The 22,404-nt window shown below is 43.0% G+C and overlaps 1 protein-coding gene and 1 pseudogene across 1 annotated transcript in view; one reads left to right on the plus strand and one right to left on the minus strand.

The window, feature by feature from the left end:
- AOX1 (aldehyde oxidase 1) overlaps positions 1–22,404 on the plus strand; it is a 504,603-nt gene that overhangs the window by 215,738 nt on the left and 266,461 nt on the right. The window contains exons 21-22 of the mRNA XM_086955224.1: positions 235–359; positions 19,477–19,610. Coding sequence (XP_086811350.1) covers positions 235–359; positions 19,477–19,610 — 259 coding nt within the window. The remainder of the gene's footprint in view (positions 1–234; positions 360–19,476; positions 19,611–22,404) is intronic.
- On the minus strand, positions 7,517–8,123 carry LOC147730417 (exosome complex component CSL4 pseudogene; annotated as a pseudogene).

Here is a 22,404-nt window from a genome sequence, read left to right on the forward strand (position 1 = left end):
GTTGTTTATAAGTCTTCTTAAGCAGAACCCAGTTTTCCCACAACACAGCAGAAATATTCCACATGATATGTAGGATGTGAGATCTCCAACAAAAAGATGCATTGATCTCAGAGTCTTCCTTGATAAGCAGTGGCAATATAGTGCAGATTATTTTTAAATGACCTATTTCTGGCGCCTGTCTAATACCCAGCTGAATGATATTTCTGAATTTTTTTATATTTCATTTTGGAACAGGTGAGATCCACATTGGCGGGCAGGAGCATTTCTACATGGAAACACAGAGTGTACGTGTTGTTCCAACAGGGGAGGATCAGGAAATGGATATATATGTTTCAACACAACATCCGGCATACATACAGGTAAATTTATAGAATTTACAGGGGTCCTTTTAAACTCGTGCTTCAATTCATTCCTGATATTACAATAGCAGGTTTCACTTCTAGTCTAGGAACAGCTGGAGCGAGACAGTTTTAGAGCTGGATCCCATACTATCTGAGAAGAAGGTGTTCTTGTTTTGATAGTGCACCCTATAATAAAGTGCTCAAAGGACACATTTTTACAGCCATATCAAAGTGACTCCAACCAATCCTACTCATTACTTACAGTATAATATTAAAACCCATTAAGAGAGGCTAGTTTATTAATCAATTGACTTAACAGTAAATTTTCCAGTGTTAACGCTACTTCTATTGATAACCTTAAAGATATCTTCTCCAGCTGTCAGAAACCCATTCAGAGGGTCACGGGGCAAGCAGGAGGGACTGGGTCCAACCGTGGGGGTTGAGGTATTTTATTCCTGATGTCCCGGGGACCAGTCTACTATGGATCCTGAGCAACTGAGAAAGTACCTTGTCAGTACTTGACTCTCATTGGCAGCATGGGTCGAGCAGTGATCATAGCATGGGTGAACATAGGCTTACAACTTAAAATACGCTGGGAAACCGCAATAAATGATTGTCCAGCAAAATACTTATTTTATGAAAATAGGAGTATTTATATACAAACACAAAGTAAAATACGATATTCAGAAACAATACACACATTCTCTTAATGTTAAGGTTCTGTTGTTTTATAGGAGGGTCCCTGAGTTCCACTCCCCTCTCGCTAGCAGTAGTGGTTATTCCCCTTTTACTATAGGCAGTATTCAGGTTAAGCTGCATTCAGAGTCTCAGGAGTACCACACATTATTAAAGTCAAAAGAGTTCCAGTGCCAAAGTGCTATCTGATAGGCAAGTTCTCCTGGGGCCATCTGACCCGACAATCAATCGTATCCGAGTGACTGGTGTCTTTGAGTGTGCCCGAAGCTGCAGCGGCTGTCTCCGGCCACACATGTGGCCCAGGAGGGTGTCCTCAAGTTCCTCACAGGGGGTCCTGCAGTGGCTGGGGAGTTCTCGACGCTCCTCTGATGCTGATAATATTCTTCAGTACCTCCCCATTGGTAGGGGGGAGAGGGGTGAGATGTTCTTGGTGCTACTACTCAGTCATTGATTTGCCGCTCAGGTCACCACAGTGGCCTCCTTTGTCTGATGATGGTCTTGACCACACCACAATTTTTGCCTGGCCCTGGTGGGTCTACACTAGCATACAGCTCAAGTGGCACAGCAGCAATCTTCACAGTGGCCCCACCTGGCATACAGGGCTGCCGACTTGGTAACTGCATGCAGGCAATGACCCAATCAGTGCAGCAACAGTCACGGATCACTTCATGGCAGCATCCTCTGGCATACGGGGGTTGCCGACTTTTGCTTGCACAGTGCAATGATCTGATCAGTGCAACAGCCATTTCCTCACACCTTGCCTACTGAATCCAGTCACCAGGATTCCCCATTGGCACTCACTCTCTCCAATGCTCTCATCACCCTCTCCCTGGTCTTGGCATGCAGGCAGGCACTAGTGCTCCAAGGGCAGGCGGACTTAGATTCCCTGGGTGATATTCTCTCACCCTGCTGGGAAACTAGCAGGCTTTGGCCCCCAGTCCTGATCACAGGCAGAAGCTTCTCCTCGCACAGCCTTTATGGCTGTTTGACAGTTGACAGTTTTGGGAGCTTGAGCTCTCCTTCTTATAGTCCATTCCAAATGGTATTTGGAGTCTGAGTCTTTGAACTTTATTTTTGGGTCTGCTTCCTTTGAAGTGCCCTCTCCTCTGCCCTGCCCTTCCTCCAAAAGGTCATCTATCACAGCAGAACCGACTCCACACACACAACACAGGCCATGGGAGTGACTAGCGGTTCACACCTGGATGTCAGCCACAGTGATATGTGTACAAAAAGGTTACCCAAGGGCCTCAGCCCTACTCTTTTTGATTCTCTAATCAGCCATCTCCTTCCTGAGATGTGCTTAGGCCCCTTCCCAGTGACCTCTCTCTAAATCAAAGATCACCCTTTAAACTGTACTGAAGAGCCTGCCTCTCCCTTCCTCCAGTGTTTCCCACCCAGCTCATGGGAATGCAGCAATACACAAATCTGTCATGGGGGATTCCTCTCCTCATGCTCCTCCAGTCAGCCCTGAGTCTCCCAAAATGGAACACATAGTCTTCCATGTATTGAACCATTCACGGGCACACATACACCCAGCACATGCATATATACACTCACTGCACAGCACTACATCCTTCATGTATTGTGCCATACACAGGCACACAAACAAGCATCACATGCATATAATATACACGCATTGCACAGCACTGCATTACCCCAGTATTGTACCATACACGGGCAAACATATACCCAGCACATGTATACCACACAAGCACTGCGCAACACTTAACACAAAACTTGATGTAGGCCAAAGGTGAGCTAAGCACACAACAGTTTAACTTTACATGAGTGAGCCCAGTGACACAGGTAAAAAGGACATGTTGACTCCTACTGATTTCTGCACAGTATGCTGTCACGCTTGTGCTACTTAATTCCTGGTAATGGCAGTACTCTTTTATCACTATGAGGGTAGTGCTTTGGTGCCCACCCGGTCTAAAAAGATTGCAATCCATGCAGCCGGCATATATCATTGCACACATACATTATGCGTGTTCGCCCACGACACAGCAATCAGCAATAGGGATCTTCATTGCAGTTGGGGCACGCAGGGCAGGTTAGCACATCCATCACCAGGCTGGGGACTTTTCCGTTCCAACACCCGCATTATAGAGATCCACGGCCAATCTTTATATTGGCATTTTAACTTTTCTTACTCCACATACTGCCATTTAAAAAGAAAAAGGCAACAAGAAAGAAATGAAACATGCAGACACATGTTTGTAGTGCAGTTAAAATTATGAGGTATTCCAGATTCAAAGTAACCATTCGGATTCATTTTTCTGGATTTTAGCATTATGACTTTGGCATTTTTGTGTGTTTTTTTCACAAATTCAGGGTTCTTTAACTTCTGCTTTGTTATGCTGTGTACCTATATTTCTGCTCCTATTGACATTTGATGGTGGATTTGGTGGAATATGATGTTGGCTGTATGCCCGTATGATGGTGGATGTGTTGGAGAATTATGGTGTGTGTTTACTATAAGATGTGAGTTGTGTGGACGTACAATGGTTGTTGTATTAGTGTATAATATTAGTTGTGTATACTTAAGATGGTAGGTGCGTTGGCATATAGGCCCACATGCATCAATCTCGGCTTTTGCGACTTCTAAATTGCGATAAAAAGCGAATCGCAATTTAGAATTCGCAAAAGCCTATGCATGATTATTTTTTAAATATTTATGCAATTCGGTAGAAATCGCAATTTCTACCGAATCGCATAAAAAATGCGATTTTGAAATTGCGAAATCGCAATTCCCATTCATTCCTATGGGCCAAAAGGCCCATAGGAATGAATGGGAATTGCGAATTCGCAATTTCAAAATCGCAAATCCTGATTGCATTTCAAGGGTGGTGAGGGGGGTTCAAATGAACCCCCCCTGCACCCCTGAAATGTATTTTTCGCATCATGTTGCACACACACATGTCCTAAGGACATGTGTGTCCGTAACATGAATGCTTTTAAAATGCGTTAAAAGTGTTAATTACACTTTTTGCAAATTTACCGAGTAGTTCAACTACTCGGTAAATTTGTCCCTCTAATTGCGAATTCGCAATTTCAAAAGTATTCATGCATTGCTTTTAGGAAATCGCAAATTTGCGATTTCCTAAAAGCAATCGCATTTTTGGAAATCGCAAAAATGTTGCGATTTCAAAAAATGCTTGATGCATTCCAAAAAGCATTTTTGGAATCGCAAACGGCCGATTTTAAGGAATCGCACCGTTTGCGACTCCAAAAATGCTTGATGCATGTAGGCCATAATGTTGTTTGAATGAGCCGATGATAATGTGCCCCGCTTCTGCATTGTCAGCTCTGTGTGCCCCTCGCCTCCCTACAACACCTTCAGTATGCCCCTACCACTGCATGTGCCCTTGGCCCTCCTCAGCCCCTGTTTCTCACCTTGTGGACCCGGCAGCCTTCTTTGTGCCCTTCCATATCCATGCAACCCCTATGTGTGCCGTTTGTCAGACCCTCTGTGTGCCTCTCTGCCATGGCTCTCCGGTCTCCATGTGTACCCTTAGCCTCTCCTGCATCCCTTGTCTGTGCCCTCAATGCCCTACAGTCCCTATGTGTGGTCCTGCCCCCAATTCTGCACTGCCCAACCCCTGGTTGCACAGAGTGCCTCACATTCACAGCACACCTCTGTGTTTCCACTTTCTCTCCTGCCTCCTTTTTTGTGTTCCTCATCCCCTTTAGCCTCTGTATATATCCAGTCCACCATGCAAGCCTTTGCTCTGTTTGCCATAATTCCCCATCCCTGCTGGCCTTTTGCATCCTGTGCATCCCTTTTATGTCCCTGCCCACCAGTGTAGTCCCTCTGAATTGCTACTTCCCTTCATATGTCCTGGTCCCTTACTGCCGTCTGTCGACCCCATTCACCTTGTAGCCCATGTATGCCACCTTGTCCTGTTCCTATAACCCCCTTCTGTCCCCTCTGTCACTGTAACATCTCTGTGTATCCTTTGCCTTCCCCCTTTGTGAAATTAGCATTATAAAATGTGTTGGGTGGGCTTGAAAGGGTTAAAAATGTGTTAGATTTACCTATACCGCAGTGCTGTTTGACAAATAACCACAACATCTGGAATAGTTTTTGCATGTTTAGCTTAGTCTTGGTATTTTTTAATTCAGTAAAAGGGGGGAGAGTTTATTTGCTAAGCGCTACAGCATTATTTGATGAATTCATATGAAAGTCAGCAGACATAAAGCATGTCAGTCGTCTGTGAGTGAGGCACGTCTTATGCAGATCCTACAAGGAGGGGCAACATTAAAAAGGGGGGCAAAGAATGTTTTCATGTATACTAACTTTGGTGCTGTTTAGTGAATCCGCCCGAAATTTATCAGGCTCACGCCCAGTAAAGGAATTCCAGTTTTCAAGAGATCTGATATGGTGACTAAGTTGAAAAGTGGGTGGGGAGTCGAATATTCTTTGCTTTGCTTTGTTTATATCTTTGGTGCAGTTTCACGGACATGCACAACAAGTGGCACACACCTAACTGTTTTTAGCTTACTCCTAAGTTTCATGCAAATCTGTCAAGGGAGAGAACACTTGAAGGCAGGGTGTCAAAAAAGTAGGATGTCAAAAAGCAGGGTTCCCTAAATGTCTGCTCACTCAAATTAAAAAACATTAAAGCCTGTATTTGATATGGAAGCTTTTTGCTCTCATCTTCCGTTTCGAATTTGTGGTATCAGAGTTGGATCCGCGGACTTGAAAGCTCTGTTTGGCTGGTCACAGGAATACATTTTCCATTACAAACAAAATAACTGAATGCATGGCTTGGTCTCTTTGTCCTGTAAAAGCTAAAATGAGAAGCACCAAAATTGGACTGAGGTTACTCCGCTGAACCACTGGACCCCATTTGTTTAAAACATTTGTCTTTTTGCTGTGGGTCTTGCAGATCCTGGACCAGGGTTCAAAAACCTCATAGCAAGAGTTCGAAGTTTGCAACCCCATCTCATTGGTCGATGGACACCCTGTAAGGGCTCTTGGACCCTTGTTCGCTCCCCTCTCTGGTTCACAGAACTGGGATCAGGTTTGCAAACCTAGCGGGGAACATAGGATGCCTAGTATATACATTACATAGTGCAAAATCTAGTAACAGATGAATACTTTTAGGACCGCCCCTTTGAATGAACTCCCCCTTGACAGATCTGCTTGAAACTCATAATATCAAGAGTAAACTAAACTTGCTACATTTCTGTGAAGTGTTGTAAAGGTTGATAAATCTGTGCCAAAGTTATCATTTTTTACCCCTACATTTAGCCCACCCTCTCTCCTCTCCCCCCCAGTTTTCAGATCTACATGAATGCTTAGATTTACACCATTTTTTTAACTTAAACCCCTTCTATGGACCTGCACGAAGCTTGGCATACCAACAGGATACTAGGGGTCGATGTAGGTAATCCCAGATTACGGATTCTTAAATACCGAATCATACCGATTCGGTATTTAAGAACAGGCAAATGGGATGTAGGTAGTTTTACCGAAAAAATTACCGAATCGGTAAGTTTCGGTAATTACCGAATTGGTAAATACCGATTCGGTAATTGTCATTCATTCCTATGGGCCTGGAGGCCCATAGGAATGAATGGCAATTACCAAATCGGTATTTACCGATTCGGTAAAAGGGGGAAACATTGAAGGGTAGCAGGGTGTCACTTTGACACCCTGTTGCACCCCTCAATTGTGTATGGGTGCACATGTTGCAGACATACATGCCCTAAAGCAGAGTTCTTCAAACTGTGGGGCGCGACACCATCCCAGGGGGGGCGCGCACTCATCCCTAAAATCCTACCTTTGTTGTCCTCTGAGGCGCAAGTCTTCACCCATTTCAAATGGGAATTTCTTTCATTAGTCCTGGTGACAAAGGGTTGGAGGGGTGAGGGTGGGGGAAACCATTGGGCACGACGCGCCCATGCTTTTGTCAGCTAAGTGCTAACAGTTCACCCTCCCAGGAGGGGGTTAATGTGTAGCGCTGAAATGCTTCAGCTGCAGTGGGAGGCAGGACGTCTCCTCAGCTAAAACCGAAAGTAATGGAATAGACAGTCCTGTTCCTTTGCGTTCGATTTCAGAGCAGAGGAGACTCCTTGCCTCCCACTGCAGCTTAGAAAGTACTTTTATTTGTCTTTAAATACAAACATTACACTTTAGTTGCATTAAGAAAGCCTGCAAAAATAAACTGCATTACTCATTTTGTGTCGAATCGGACCCTATCAAACAATTTTCCAAGCAGTATAACCACTTTAGGTACTGAGGAGCAAAAGAATTTTGAGAAACAATTTTTTGTTGGACATGAATCTGCTGATATGCCATCTATTCCGTCAACCAATGTACCCTTTGTCATGGACACCACATTGAGATGCAAGACTGTACAAGTCCTATAACAACAGATTGTATTTACACCAGGAGAGCTGCCAACAATGCGGAGTGTGCAGCACAGCTCCAAGAGGCGCGGGAAACAACACTTCTGAGAAATTCAAGTTGACTACGTCTGTTGAAACTCTGGCTGCACCCGGGCCACTTTCCTGAACTCCTTCATGTGCGTCTGCGGGCACTGCATCACACACCAGCTGATAGGCACCATCTGTACTCCTGCTTCACTATGGGCAACCACCACGCCCAGCTCGTTCTCAGCGGTTGTCAACAGATAGTTGGATTGTGCATCACCAAGACAAATAACTTGCCAGGACGATGTCACCAGGTCGGAAACTCTTGTATACTACAACCTTGTTTTTTCAGTGGCTCGAATGTCTTCCTTTCGTATTGTTCCTCTGAATGTATTCTTCAATGGAGTGGATGCAATGTAGAGGATCTGAACTTTGGCAAAGCGGGAATTAATGCTGCACACCTTACAGGTGACAGTTGCACCCACGTCAGGTAGGAGCTGGGACTGCGCATCTCTCACCACAGAAACCGTAGGGAACATTCTATTATCACTTTTCTTCATCCCATACCCTGAGAGGGAGGCATAAATATACCCATGCCTGCTGTATGTCCCACTGCCAGGGTAAAAGTCTTCAAGACTGCACAACCGTTCTCCGGGTATACAGTACCGTGCTGGAGCCATGACCACTAACTGCTCTGCTGGTCCCAAACACTCTAGCGCAGCGACGCATGCTCTAACGAGCGTGAACCCACTGCAGCTGAAATAACTGTTCCATAGCTGCCAAGGTTTAAGATTGCAATGTGTGCCACTTTTATCATTTCAGTGTAATTATGAATTACATTTCAACCACTGAGTGACACTTTTCTCGCAAGCAAAATCAAGCTGACGAGGGAAATGTATATAAACATTAGAAATGACACACATGCTACTTTAGGAAGTTTAATTGTACTATAATTGTTTATTGGAGGTAGCATACAGTGAAATTTTCACATTGCGGAGTCCAGAGTGTACAGGGCACTTTATCGCGTAATTTGCACATGATGTTATCTGTTTGAGAGCATTTGCCACTTCTGAAATTTGTTTGATACAATTATTAGATACTGTATAGCGACATTATGTACTTTAGGTCGTAAGAGGCACTTGTTTTTAAAGCTTGTATGATATTATGTGTTAAATATTATGTCCAAGTTTATTGTTTGAAGTCAATGATTGGTGTTGTTTTAATATGGATGGATAATAATACTGACACCCATGTATTTGCAATGTTTTTAATATGTGTATTTGTGATTGTATGTATGGTTGTGCTTTGCAAACCAAATAAAGCGTTTTGAACTGAACTGAACTGACACACATATTGGAACAATAATTCAATTAATTCACTTGCATAAATTCTAGACCCCTTGGCTTCAGAGTTTATGTGAGTTTTCAGATCTTTAAAACCAATTTCTGTAATAGCAAAATTTGCATTGTGTTTCTTGGATTTTTATTCCATAGGATAACTCTGTTATTTGATGACAGAATCATACATTGACTTGAAAGTCATAATTGGCTAAATATATTTACGAACAAGCTACCTGAGAGATTCAGAATATTGAATGGCTTTTAAATGTGACATATTGTTTTCCGTTGCCATGCTGCCACTGGCATTCCTATTTGATTATATTTTCGAAATTCAAAAGCTTTGTATGATCGTGGCGGTATTTAATTCACAGTTCTTCTTACCCCCATGCACCTTTCTCCTTCCGGTCACCTCACTCAGGTAAACTTGTGTGCCATCCTGCTCACTACCACTTGGATCGCAGGTGGAAAAGGCCTAACGCTACTGTATGTCAATTGGATAGTAAAGACTGTGGGCCTTATAAAGTTATTTGCTGCCTCGTCGCCACAGACACATACATACATGGGTAAAAACGACATGGCTGCAGGTTAGCCATGCCAGCATGGTGTTCTTCTCATCACTTGTGGTTCCTGACTGTAGGCCTACCAAAGCAGAAGGTGGTGAGCCCATCCTAAACTAAAATCCCCCATGCTGTGGTAGTGTTCTTCCGTGGCGTGGTACTTTTCTGCCCTACTTTTAGTACTACACTAACCTAGTCACATAGCTAAAAAAAATGTAACAGCAATTTTATTCACGGCAGCAGTGGATAAGTGTTTAAAAAGATGTAATTGATAACTACAGTTTAGTTAATAGATTACCTGCTCTATCAAGAACTTAATAATTATTCATGATTGTCACTGGACAGCAGCTGAGCCCGGCTGCGGCCCGGTAGGCTTGATCCCTCCCATTTGCATGATATATTACCGCCACCGATGTACCATCAGTCATGCTGCAACCAATGAGCACAACAGCTTGCTGCACCCACTCTCACTGCGACTGCCCACCCCCCCCACCGCTTCCCCCAGCGCTGCACGGTGACCCTGACTCGTGAGCCAGCCTCTTTAGCCCTGACTTTGGATGACTGGTGCAGGAGGGATCTGATACCACATTGGAACCATCCATGAGCCCTCTTTACCGCAGACGGTCGACTGTGGCCTGCATTGACAACGGTGAAAATCAGCCGCAGCTGGCATTAGTTACTGTTGGAAATACCACGGTCAGAGCGGCGAGTTCAGGAGGAGCAGGAGCTGCGCATTTTAAGTTAAGAAACGCAGGCGGCAGGAGGAGGACCATGGGTAGTGACGCACATAGCCTAGTATTGTGAGTCTGCCGGACATGGCCCGTGATACGTACGCGGCGGTCAATTATGTAGTGTACCAGATTCCAGAAATTTCTGTCAGGGAGCGGGGGGGCCCAACATCTAAAAAAATTCAGCTGGGGGGCTCAACCTACAAAAGTTTGAAGACCTCTGCCCTAAAGGCATGTATGTCTGCAACATGGCACTGTTGGATAAGCAAAAAAAATGCTTTTTCCAAGGTTTTCATTATTTACCACCAACTTGTAGTTGGTGGTAAATAACGAATCCTAAAAGGGGGAAAACACTCATTTGAGTGCTCCCTACATAGCAAAATCGGTAATTTACCGATTCGGTATTTTAAGGAATCGGTGATTTACCGATTCCTTAAAATACCGATTCGGTAAATTACCGATTCAGTAAAATGCCCACCTACATCTCATTTTCCAAATACCGGTCAGTAACGGCCGAAATTACCGAATTTCGGCCGTTATTGACCGGTATTTGCCTACCTACATCTGGCCCTAGACATGCTAAATCACTGCAGAATTTCAAGTGGATTTGTCTAAGTATGCCACCATTATCACAAATGAACACTTTTTTAAACTCCTCCCACTTAACTGTGCCCCTTGCTTGACAAATCAGCACAAATGTAAACAAGAGTACGTTATTGCCAGATTTTGTGAACATTTATCAAACGATGCTAAAAGTTATTAGCAAGTCAAAAACACCATTTCGATGGTCAAGAAGTCTCTCAATTTGAACTCTTCGATGCCCTCCAGACACATTTTTGAAACGCTGTCTCAGAAAATACTGAATGGATGTATATCAAATGAAACAAAGAAAAGGCCTTTCTTGGAGTATAAAGTTTTACTTTCATGCCAAATTTGGTGTCATTCCATTCACCGGTATTTGCTGTAGCTGAGAGGAAAAGTTCCCATAGAAGCTAAAATGAGAGATGCAACTTTTTTCCTTTCACAGATTTGCATGAAATTTGGCATGTCGACCCTTTTGCAGTTTCACTTAGGTTTGCACAATTTCATGCAGATTCGTCAAACAGTGCTAGAGTTATTTACAATGCAGTAATGCATTTTCATTGTAAAATGTACTTTAAACACGCAGTTAAAGTGAAGCTGTGGGTAGAACACATATGAAATATTATAACTTACCTTTAAAACAAACCTCATAAATTCACTAAAAAACACAGTTAAAGGGTCGTTATGGGTACATAACAATTTCTCAAAACCTCTGAAATGTGCATAGCTTGCACCTCGGTCCTCCACTGCCTATGAGATCACATCGAGATCACTGATGATGCCATGCGTCATACTTCTATAGATATTAGTTTTGATTTCGCTAATTCTCAGTTAAATCAAAACTAGTGGTTTCACTATTTTGATTTCAGAAGGTTTCATTAATCCTTAGTGATTTCACAAAGGAATAACATCCAAAGTATGAGCTATTTGCGTCTACTGTTTTTGTTAGTCATTTTTTTAACTGATTATGTTGTTTTTTAGTTAAGTTTAATGTTTTTGCAAAGTGTCTAGTTCTGTAATAGTACTAGTATTACACAGGTACGTGCTGCAGATAAAAGTTTACCTCTAAATCAGTCCTTTGGTGCCATTACAGCTTGTGTAAATCAGACAAAGATGTAGCAAACATCGTGACTTTCTAACCCTTTCAAAACTTTCACCCATCTTACTGTCAAGTCAAGTTTATTGTGTGATTACTTAAAATCTTTACAAGTTACATAAAATGCAAATATCACAATAAGAACACCGTAATAAAAACCCTTCAAAAATTACATTTCCTATATGTTCTCCTGCCTGCCTGCCGGTCCCCGTGGAGCCTTCCTGCTATTTGCCACGTCGTCGCTATCCTTCCGAATACTCCTGGTGGGACGAGCGTCCCAGGGGCTACGTCGCTTCTGCCGCGATTTCTGCGGCAGTCTGAGTCTTCAGACTCTGGGGAGGACTGCAATCCCCAGAGTGCACCGCTGACACCACACACCTGCCGCGAGTGAGGGGGAGGTGGGGCCAATGCGCTCATAGCGCACACTCTCCCCCCGCGGCGCGGGTGTTCTCCTGCCTGTCTGCTGGTCCTGTGGAGCCTTCCTGCTATTTGCTACGTCGTCGCTATCCTTCCGAATACCCATTGTGGGACGTGGGTCCCAGGGGCTACGCCGGTTCTGCCGCGATTTTCTGCGGCGGTCTGAGTCTTCACACTCTGGGGAGGACTACAATCCCCAGAGTGCACCGCTGTCACCACACACCTGCGAGTGAGGTGGAGGCGGGGCCAACGCGCTCATAGCGCAGCCTCTACCACCGCGACGTGGGACGCGCGCGGGACGTACCCCGGACGAAGCCCGGACCCGTCTGTGGCTGTCCGGGACCATCCGAGACCGGGCAGGGCCACCCCTCTAACACCTCCTCACTTGTTCTGGATAGTGGAAGGCATCTGATCCACGTACATTATATTGCTGGTACACTTGGCCACTGGGGTACCGGAGTATTGATGTAAAATGTGTGTTTCCTTTGCATTTTGTGCTTGCCCTCTGGTTTTCTTTCCTTGTTATCTCCCCTAGACTTTTGTTACGAACTTGAGGACATCGGGGGTCCGTCAGAGCCTGGCCGAGGACACCTTTGGTTGTTTTTGATATATAACTACTGTGTGTAAACCTTTAATTATGTTCCAGGGGGTTAAATTAAGACTGCAGATATGAGCAAACAATGAGTCGGGCAACTAAAACTGTCAATATTAATCCAAAACTAGCCGGTCAAAAATTATATTTATTTTATTTTTATTTTATTTTAAGAGTTTTCTATAGCGCGAACATGACCCATGGGTATCAGAGCGCTTCACAATACAAGAGGTAGTTATAGACAAGCATTGTTATATCACTTTTCACAGTATTATGAGGTAGGTAATATACAGCAATAACATGATAATCTCAGTTAAATTTATACCCAAAAATATATATATAGCGTATATAGCGTATCTTTGCTGACTTATCTATCTGGTGTTTTGGGGGCCATAGAAGACCAAATAAATACAGTAGAGGAGATCATTACTAAAGGGGGGAAGATTTGCCGCTCATAAATATTCCGAACTCCACCCTAGTTGAGATTTTAGGTGCACAGGGAAGATCAAATGTGTGCATACAAGAAATCTCTGATCACGTAGAGGTGAGTGACCAGGATGTGGATTTTCAACCACCTCTGAAACGTATTAAGAATCCGGGTGGAAGCGAGGATGTGCAAACTATGGTAAATGTAGGAAAGGGTATAATAGATTGGCCCAAAAAATCACTATGTAAGAAAAGGAACACCCATGTCCATAAACAACCCACCCATAGAAATCAGGGTAGTACAGGAAACGTAACACTTAACACGCTTATTGAGGGACACACTTTGGCTCTGGAAAATATATCAAAAAAGATCGATGAGATGTACGACCATATGAAGGAAGCACTTGGGAAATTAGCTGAAAGAGTGGTGACTCTAGAGGGCTGTTTAAATGGAAGAAATATATTTGTTAAAAGGGGAAGGAATATACAAGGCCCAGAGAACCTTCCTAATATAAATGCACGAAGTAACTTAAGTGGGTCGAATGGCATGAACCCTCCAGCTATCGTAGTTTCAGACCAGGCACTCAGGCCGCCTCCCCTAAAAAGAATTCCCAATAGAATCGAACAGTCGGGCAAACCTGGATATAAAACTCAAGATGTGGGGAAACATTACAACCCAGGTAAGAGTGTAGGGGCATCAGTCATATTGATGAAACATACTCTAGCAATGACAGTGGCTGATCGACTAGATTTACCCCCGGCGGCGACACCCTATATAGTAATTCTGGCCAATGTTCCTAAGTTGACTACACCAGGGTAAGAAACATGGGAAGGGCTTCCCAATAAATCACTGCATTGGTTAGGACGATACATGGAACCCAGCGAGGGACTGTTTAGAACCTTCAAAATAGCTAGACGGGTTATGTGGGTGGGAAAAGAACGTACAATCTTAGAGGGTGATTGCATAGTTCTCAAATTTAGTGACCCTAGATTAGTACGTGCAATTCTGAACCGGAGAGGGAATTCATCTTTTAACCTCATGGAAATAAATGTCTTACCATTGGGGGCTTTTTATCCCCTTTCACCCTCATACTTCCAAGGAATTCAAAATAGGAACCTGAGCTATGATGCAATAAGACCATGGACCTTGCCTCCAAAATCGATTCGAGCTACTAGGGTCGATGGAAAATTTAGATTGATCAGAAGCACAGTACAGGAGGTGGAGTGGGGCAAGGGGGGGATTAGGTTCGCTACAGAGGCAAGCATTTTAGGACTACAGGGACACGATCAAAACCTTAGTAGTCATGTGGAAGCAAAACTAACTATACTGAATATTGAAGATAGCCGGGTGGGGGGGCATATATCGGAAGTTGTAACTGTGAGGCAGTACACCACAGATTACAGTTGGAATAAAGAAGAAAAACTGAGAGAGACAGGGGGACAGACAGTAGATAGTATAATAGGAGCAGATTTGGGATCAGGACGCAAGAAGCCAGAAATAAGTAAACTGTTTAAAATAGCATTGTGGAATATTGCAGGGCTCGCATCAAAGGCGAGAGACCTTTTGTGGTTAACGTTTATAGAGGATTACTCCATAGTTTGCTTACAGGAAACATGCGTAATTCAAGAAATACAAATACATGGATTTTGTACCTTTAACACCCCTGCCAGCTCTAGTAGCATGGGGCATAATAAAGGGGGTTTATGTACTTATGTGTCAAACATAACAAGGGATTTAACTGTGAAGCTTGAGCATGGGTCCGAGTTTTATCAGATATTATCAGTAAGAATGGGGAGAAAGAAGGATACAGTTTCAATAAATCTTTATAATAACATCCCGAAAACCCATACTACTAATGTCATAGGGGATCTATGTAAAACACTAAGACATTTAGAAGAACACTTGCAGGGGGATATGTGTATCATCTGGATTGGTGTCGTTACAACGCAGGCTATTACAACGCCTGCTGTTACAACGCAGTTTTTACATCGCATACCACTACAACTCATAGTGCTTTTAAGCGCTGGATAGTGATTTATTTAATTTACTATTCCAACTCCAGTCCCCGTGGATAGTAGGGAAGGTGTTGGATAGTAAATTAAATATATTCCCTATCCTAGAGCGCCCCCCAGCGCAATGCGTTGTAATGGTTTGCGTTGTAATGTTTGCGTTGTAATGGTAGTGCGTTGTAATAAATGCGTTGTAAGTGATGTTTCCCGTATCATCTGGGTTGGTGATTTTAATTGTTCGTTATGCCCATATAGTAAACAGGGTATCTGTGGTATGGGCAAAGACAAGGAGGATACCCAAACCCATTTTACCTATACAATTATGGGGAATTTGTTGAATGGTATAATTTTCCAATTTGACCTGGGATATGCAAAGGAATTATGCACACCCCCTGTACCCTTTGAGCCCACTTTTATTGGAAGGGGTTGTAATTCTGTAATTGACTTCGCCCTTTTGTCAAGTAGGTATGCCTGCAAGGTTATTGCTTGTAAAACTTGCAAAATAGCGATGAGTGACCATCATCCTATTAGGTTAGACTTCCGCTTAGAAGGGGACATAAAATCATCTGAACGGGAAGAAATAATTTATAACTGTAACATAAATGTAGGTAGAACAAATGGTTAAAGTTTAAACTGGGGGAAAGTAGACCACACGATATTCCTTGAAACCCTAGTAAAAAAGCTGAACGGGGATTTTGAAATCTGTCTCTGTCAGGTGATGATGAACAAATTTGTGCAGCCTGTCTTAGGATATTAGAGGAAACACGAAAGCTACTCACACAGGATATGAATAAGTCACAGGGCTGGTTTAATAGGGAATGCAGTAAAACTCACTCCCATTTAATGAAAGTCCTAAAAAATGAACCAAGAAGCAAAGAAGAGGTGAGACTGACCAGAATAGATTATCGTCAAGCTATAAAAAAGTGAAGGAGTGAATTGAAAACGGAAGCTTGGCAGGCCTTACACCGGGCATGTATGACTAAGGATAACACCAGGTTTTGGAAGGCTGTCAATGCTCCCGTTTTCGTAAACAGGAAAACCAACATTATTGATGTGGTAATCACCGAAGACAAATGGGTCAATTTCTTTAGGGACCTTCATAAGGATGAAGCTTCTAATCAGAGTAAGAGAATTACTGTTACAGGGAGCAGCCAATGCACATCATACATCCTTTCCCCTGGATATTGTAATCTCGCATGAATAAGTCCTTACGGCTATCAATGAGAGTGCCACGGGGAAAGCCCCAGGACCCGATGGCGTCCCCGTGGATGTGTATGAATCTAATATCGAGCTATGGACCCTGCTGTTAACAAATGTTTTGAATAGTTGCAACCGCTATAGGTTTATCCCTACTTGGGCAGATGCAATTGTGATCCCGATTTTTAAAAAGGAGGATAGAAATGAACCCAGTTGCTATCACCCAATATCATTATTGGCTGCATTTATGAAAGTCGCTTGGAGGGTGATTTCAAATAAATTACAATTATGGGTAGAAGAGAAAGATTTACTATCCAAATTTCAATATGGGTTTCGGGCAGGGCTGGGAACGACCGAACAGGCATTAATTACCAGCAAATATTCATTAGCCAAAAGGGGAAATCTCTTGTCGATTTAAGTTCAGCTTTCGATTGCGTAATTCAGGAGAAATTATGGAGCACTTTAAACGAAATGAATGTTGATCCCAATTTGCTACTTTTCATTAAGGAATTGTACAGGGGAGCTGGGGCGAGGGTTCGGTGTGGAAAGCATGGGGGAATGTACAGCTAAATTTAACATAGATAAGGGGGTAAGGCAAGGATGTATACTTACCCCGTTCTTATTCTCCCTGTACATAAATAGTGTAGGTTTTTATCTGACAGAAGACTAGCAGGATTACCCATTCCTTAAGAACAACCCTGTTCCTATTTTATTGTATGCGGACGACGCCGTGATTATGGCGCGGATGCAGATAGGCCTCCAAAGAGCAGTTATTACATTTACTACTTATATGAAGGAGAAAGGCCTAAAAGTAAACATAAGTAAGACCTATACCATCAGCTGTGGGGTGAAGAAAAGTAAACCATGTAAAATTTTAAATGAAATGGAAAAAATAGACAACATAGATAGATTCTCCTACTTGGGAATCACTTTTGATAAGTCTGGCTCATGGGCATCGGTGGTGAACACGAGAAAATTGTCTTACTCCAGAGCAATAGCTGCAGTGTCTAATTTTTCTAAAAAAATTGGGTGGTAGACCAGTTCCGGAGTTATTGGATATCTACAAAGCTAAATGCATATCCATTGCGATATATGAGGCAGGGATCTGGGGAATAGCGGATGCCCAGCATATTCAACGCTGTGAAAACGCCTTCTTGCTCTATCTTTTAGCTGTCCTTGGCTCTACTTCCACGTACGTATGCCATAAGAAACTTGGTTTGTCTTATATATCTGATATTATCAAACTAAGGGCCAGATGTAGGAGCCTTAATACCGGTCGGAAACGGCCGATTTCGGCCGTTTCAGACCGGCATTTGGCTTTTGAGATGTAGGGGGCATTTTATTTACAGAATCAGTATATTTACAGATTCGGTAAATATACAGAATCGATAAAATACCGAATCGGTACCGATTCTGTAAATCAAGATGTAGGTGACACTGTAATCAGTGCCACAGGCCCTTACCGAATCGTTATTTACCATGGAATACTATTCCATGGTAAAAAACGAATTCCAGTGTACATGCACATCTGTGCATGTACACCTGTGCCATGTGGAACACAGACATGCCCTAAGGGCATGTCTGTGTGTCAAATGGCACACAAGCCAGAAACAGGGGTGCAACAGGGTGTCAAAGTGACACCCTGTCACCCTTGCAAAATCGGTAATTTTACCGATTCTGTAATTACAGAATCGGTATTTGCCATTGATTCCTATGGGCTTCAAGGCCCATAGGAATCAATGGCAAATACCGATTCTGTAATTACAGAATCGGTAATTACCGAATCATATAGATTCGGTATTTTTACCGATTATTTTACCTACATAGCAATTACCGAATAGTGAATACCGAATCTGTAAAATTCGGTATTTACCATTCGGTAAATTGCTATTACCTACATCTAGGCCTAAATACCTTGTTACAGTGGCATAAGGTGTGGACTTCTGTTGAAACTGGTTTTAATAGAGATGTAATTGAGGATTGCCTCAAACTAGACGGAGTTGCCAGTATGCCATGGATCAATTACGTTAAAAAACTATCATATGATATTGGCCATCCCGAATATTTTGACTCACCTAATAGCCTGGAAAGGGTATCGAGAAAAATTCTGAAAGCAAATTGTTTAAGCCATCTAGAGGATGAGCGTTGGCTCTGCGAAAAAGCGAAGAAATCAGTCATAGAGAACCACCTGATGTTACAATGCCAGGGTACTCAACTATATCTGGTGCGGGTGCAGAGTTGTTTTTCCCGCATGCTAATAACACGTTTTTGCTGCGGGTCTTTCTTCAGAATGGTGACCTTTCTGGAAATTAATACTTGGTCTATAAATTTGTCTCCATGTCAGTATGACGATATCTCCATCAAATTCACCCTACACTGCACGTTTTTTTGTAAATATTATGACTTACCCAGGAGAAGGTTGTTAATTCCTATTTTAAGGAAATGGGGACTTAGACAGTGTAGAATAGCACTTCTGAGGTTGCAAACCCTAGAAAATGATGAAATAACCATGGTTATGTCGTCTTTCTTAATAGGTATTATTAGACATAGGAATACTATTTATTAATTTACTTTTAATAGATTGTAGTCTGTGTTTAAAACTTTATCTTAGAAATACTACGTCATTTTTATAAATTTTAAATATTAAGGAATATATATATTAATATGTGTTATAAAATGGTGGTTGTTTTTTTCTGTACTGTGCTTTTATGGTTTTTTATGATACAAAAATCGAATAAAGCAGATTTGATTTGATTTGGTGTGACATTTCCTATCTGGTAACATATTTTACAAGCCCAATAAAATGAGTGCAAAACTTATAAAAGTGCAAGGATTCTGGCTATTCTGTACAAAAAGCCTAGTCTTCTTTCTTTAAAGGTAGTAATGCATGCTAATGACGTGTATAGCAAAGTCTCAAAATGCAACTGATCCATGACATTCATGTGCGTAGGGCAGTGACAAACGGTGTACGGTTTGTAAAATACAGACCGTATCTAAAAATGAGCGATGCACCCATCTTACCTGCTGCTGCTTGTTGGGCAAGCCAAGTTCATTGTGCTGTCGGCTCAGAAATGGAGGTAACCGCAGTCCTCTCATGTACTTGTTTATTGCAGGCGATGGTGTCTGCAGTCCTGAATGTCCCGTCCAGCAGGATCAAATGCCACGTGAAGCGGGTCGGTGGAGCCTTTGGAGGAAAGGTTTCTAGAACTGTCACGTTATCCTGTATCGCTGCCGTAGCAGCCAAGAAGTAAGCACATTTTTTAAGGTTTTTTCTGGCCTTTTCTGGTTTTCAAAAGAATGAAATGCGAAAAGAAAGTAAATAAAGGTTCCACCAAGTAGGAGAAACAGTGCAACCTGACTGGTGGCACTGGTGTACGAAGGTTTGAACCCCAGCAAACGGGTACCTGCTCTTTATTTGCAAGGATGAGTAGAAGCTGGGGTTTAGATCCAGCTCCACAGGATTTTACGATTTAAAAGTTAGAAGACCAGCATCCAGGGGAAAGTGGGCATCACTGGACGAGTACCTGGACCCCTCAGCTGAAGAAGGGCGCCAGCCCACAAAATAGACACATGACTAAAGTAATTTTCTTGTATACTATCTTCCCCCTTCTCTCTTCTTTTCTCTTTCTTTTCCCTTTCAACTACTCTTATTCTCCTAGCAAGTCAGGGGAAAGGGGGACAGCCAAACATGTATAACACCTACCTGTAACCATGGCAAAGACAGCTAGTTTGGGCTGACACCCTGTAATGGTAAAGCGCGGTTAATTGTCTGTAAAAAAATGTAATAAAAGACTTTGAAATAAAAAAAAAATAAAAGAAATTGATTAATAGCCAATTTAATGAAGGAAGCAACACCCTAAATGCACTTAGACTTAGAGACTAATTATCGGACGATTACAATCTTCCAGTAGGTGTGTATGGAGTAACTACTGACATCGCGACACGCAGCGTTCACCGGATGCACAATTACTACACCATTCTAAGTTTTGGACCTCGAAATTGCATAGTGCACTAGTAGCGCGTGTTTCCCCTATTTGCAAAGTATAAAAACTCAGATTTTCAGCAAACATCAGTTCGCAGCCCAATTAGAATTAACGCAAAAGATGGAATGAGGTCCTAAAATGGGAGCATGTGCTTTGCTGCTAATGCATCCTCAGAAAACACAGGAATAAGCAACAAGCTCATCAATACTTCTAGTTTTACAAGTAGATATTTTCTTGTAGGTTCTGCATCACCAGAGAGGAAATCCAACCTTTAGAAATAGTGCCTCGGGACCCCTAGTAAAGCAGATGTGCACATGCACGGCCAGCAGCACAAGATCTCATATCCACATCTGTAAGATCATTTCGGTTCCTCTTTTCTACCAGAGAAAAGAACGTGTCCAGAAACAGTAGGTAAAGGCGGATGTTTCTCAAACGATGGAGAAACTGGGGCTGATTCACATTAGGGTACTCTTCCTTGCTCCTGGGGCCCCTATCCATCACTCTCCCTGAACCATTTAAATAGTATGCACACTCTGGAAGTAATTCACACACGTAAGGAGACATGACCACTGCTTGGCATTAAACGGCCATAGGCTATCTTATTACATTAACATTAAGCATATAAAGTATCAGGTGCAATAACTGACAACTTTAACCTGATCACAATACCTAGGGTACATACTTTGACATTTGAAGAATAGCACGATTCACATTAGGACTACATACAGGTGACAAGACCTATTGCAGGCATCATGGCAGCAATGCAAGTGTTAATATCTTGAGCAGTTTGGCATAACTTCCTTTATACTAACCTCACTGTTAAAATGTAACTAAGCCTGGGTGGTGAAATCCACTCCGTTCGTGGAGTTTTCACACTCAGTTTTCAGTAAGTTGGCAAGCCAGGAAAATCCAATGCTAGATCTCTTCCCTGTGAGATTTCTCCACACAGGCGGTCGCGGGTGGTCGCGACTGCTCTTGTTTAGAAACGTTCTGTTGGTATTGAGGAACCTGCTGCTCAAGTAGGACTTCTACTAGGGCGACAGAAAGAAGCAGTGCCCTCTTGCACTGTACAAGACGCCATTTGTGCTGAGCTTGTCTCCTTTCCGGTGAAGAATTGGCTTGGTAGTTTGGTCTGCCCTGTTCCCATGAGGCACTGGGTCAGACTAATTTGCATATAGCCAGGTTCTGAACTGGGGTGATGCAGTGAGCTAAATAACGGTGATGGATCAAGCCCTGATCTCTTGACTGGGTAAGAGTGATCTGCTTAATTCAGACACTCTGTTCATCACCACCCCCTTTTTTGAATCGTTTTTGGCCACCACGAGTGTGGCAGGGTATACTCAGACATGAGTCCCTTGCTCACTGCACCACCAGGATTCAAGCAAGCCGGGCCGACGACAGCTGAAATGCCAGAAACCGGTCCCCGGAAGCTTGACACCTTTCCGGTGAAGAAATGGCTTGGTAGTTTGGTCTGCCCTGTTCCCATGAGGCACTGGGTCAGACTAATTTGCATATAGCCAGGTTCTGAACTGGGGTTATGCAGTGAGCTAAATAACGGTGATGGATCAAGCCCTGATCTCTTGACTGGGTAAGAGTGGTCTGCTTAATTCAGACACTCTGTTCATCACCACCCCCTTTTTGAATCGTTTTTGGCCACCACAAGTGTGGCAGGGTATACTCAGACATGAGTCCCTTGCTCACTGCACCACCAGGATTCAAGCAAGCCGGGCCGACGACGGCTGAAATGCCAGAAACCGGTCCCCGGAAGCTTGTCTCCTTTCCTGTGAAGAATTGGCTTGATAGTTTGGTCTGCCCTGTTCCCATGAGGCACTGGGTCAGATTGATTTGCATATAGCCAGGTTCTGAACTGGGGTGATGCAGTGAGCTAAATAACGGTGATGGATCAAGCCCTGATCTCTTGACTGGGTAAGAGTGGTCTGCTTAATTCAGACACTCTGTTCATCACCACCCCCTTTTTTGAATCGTTTTTGGCCACCACAAGTGTGGCAGGGTATACTCAGACATGAGCCCCTTGCTCACTGCACCACCAGGATTCAA

Source organism: Lissotriton vulgaris, chromosome 2_1 (assembly GCF_964263255.1).
Source record: "Lissotriton vulgaris chromosome 2_1, aLisVul1.2, whole genome shotgun sequence".
In the NCBI taxonomy this organism is placed as follows: Eukaryota; Metazoa; Chordata; class Amphibia; order Caudata; family Salamandridae; genus Lissotriton; species Lissotriton vulgaris.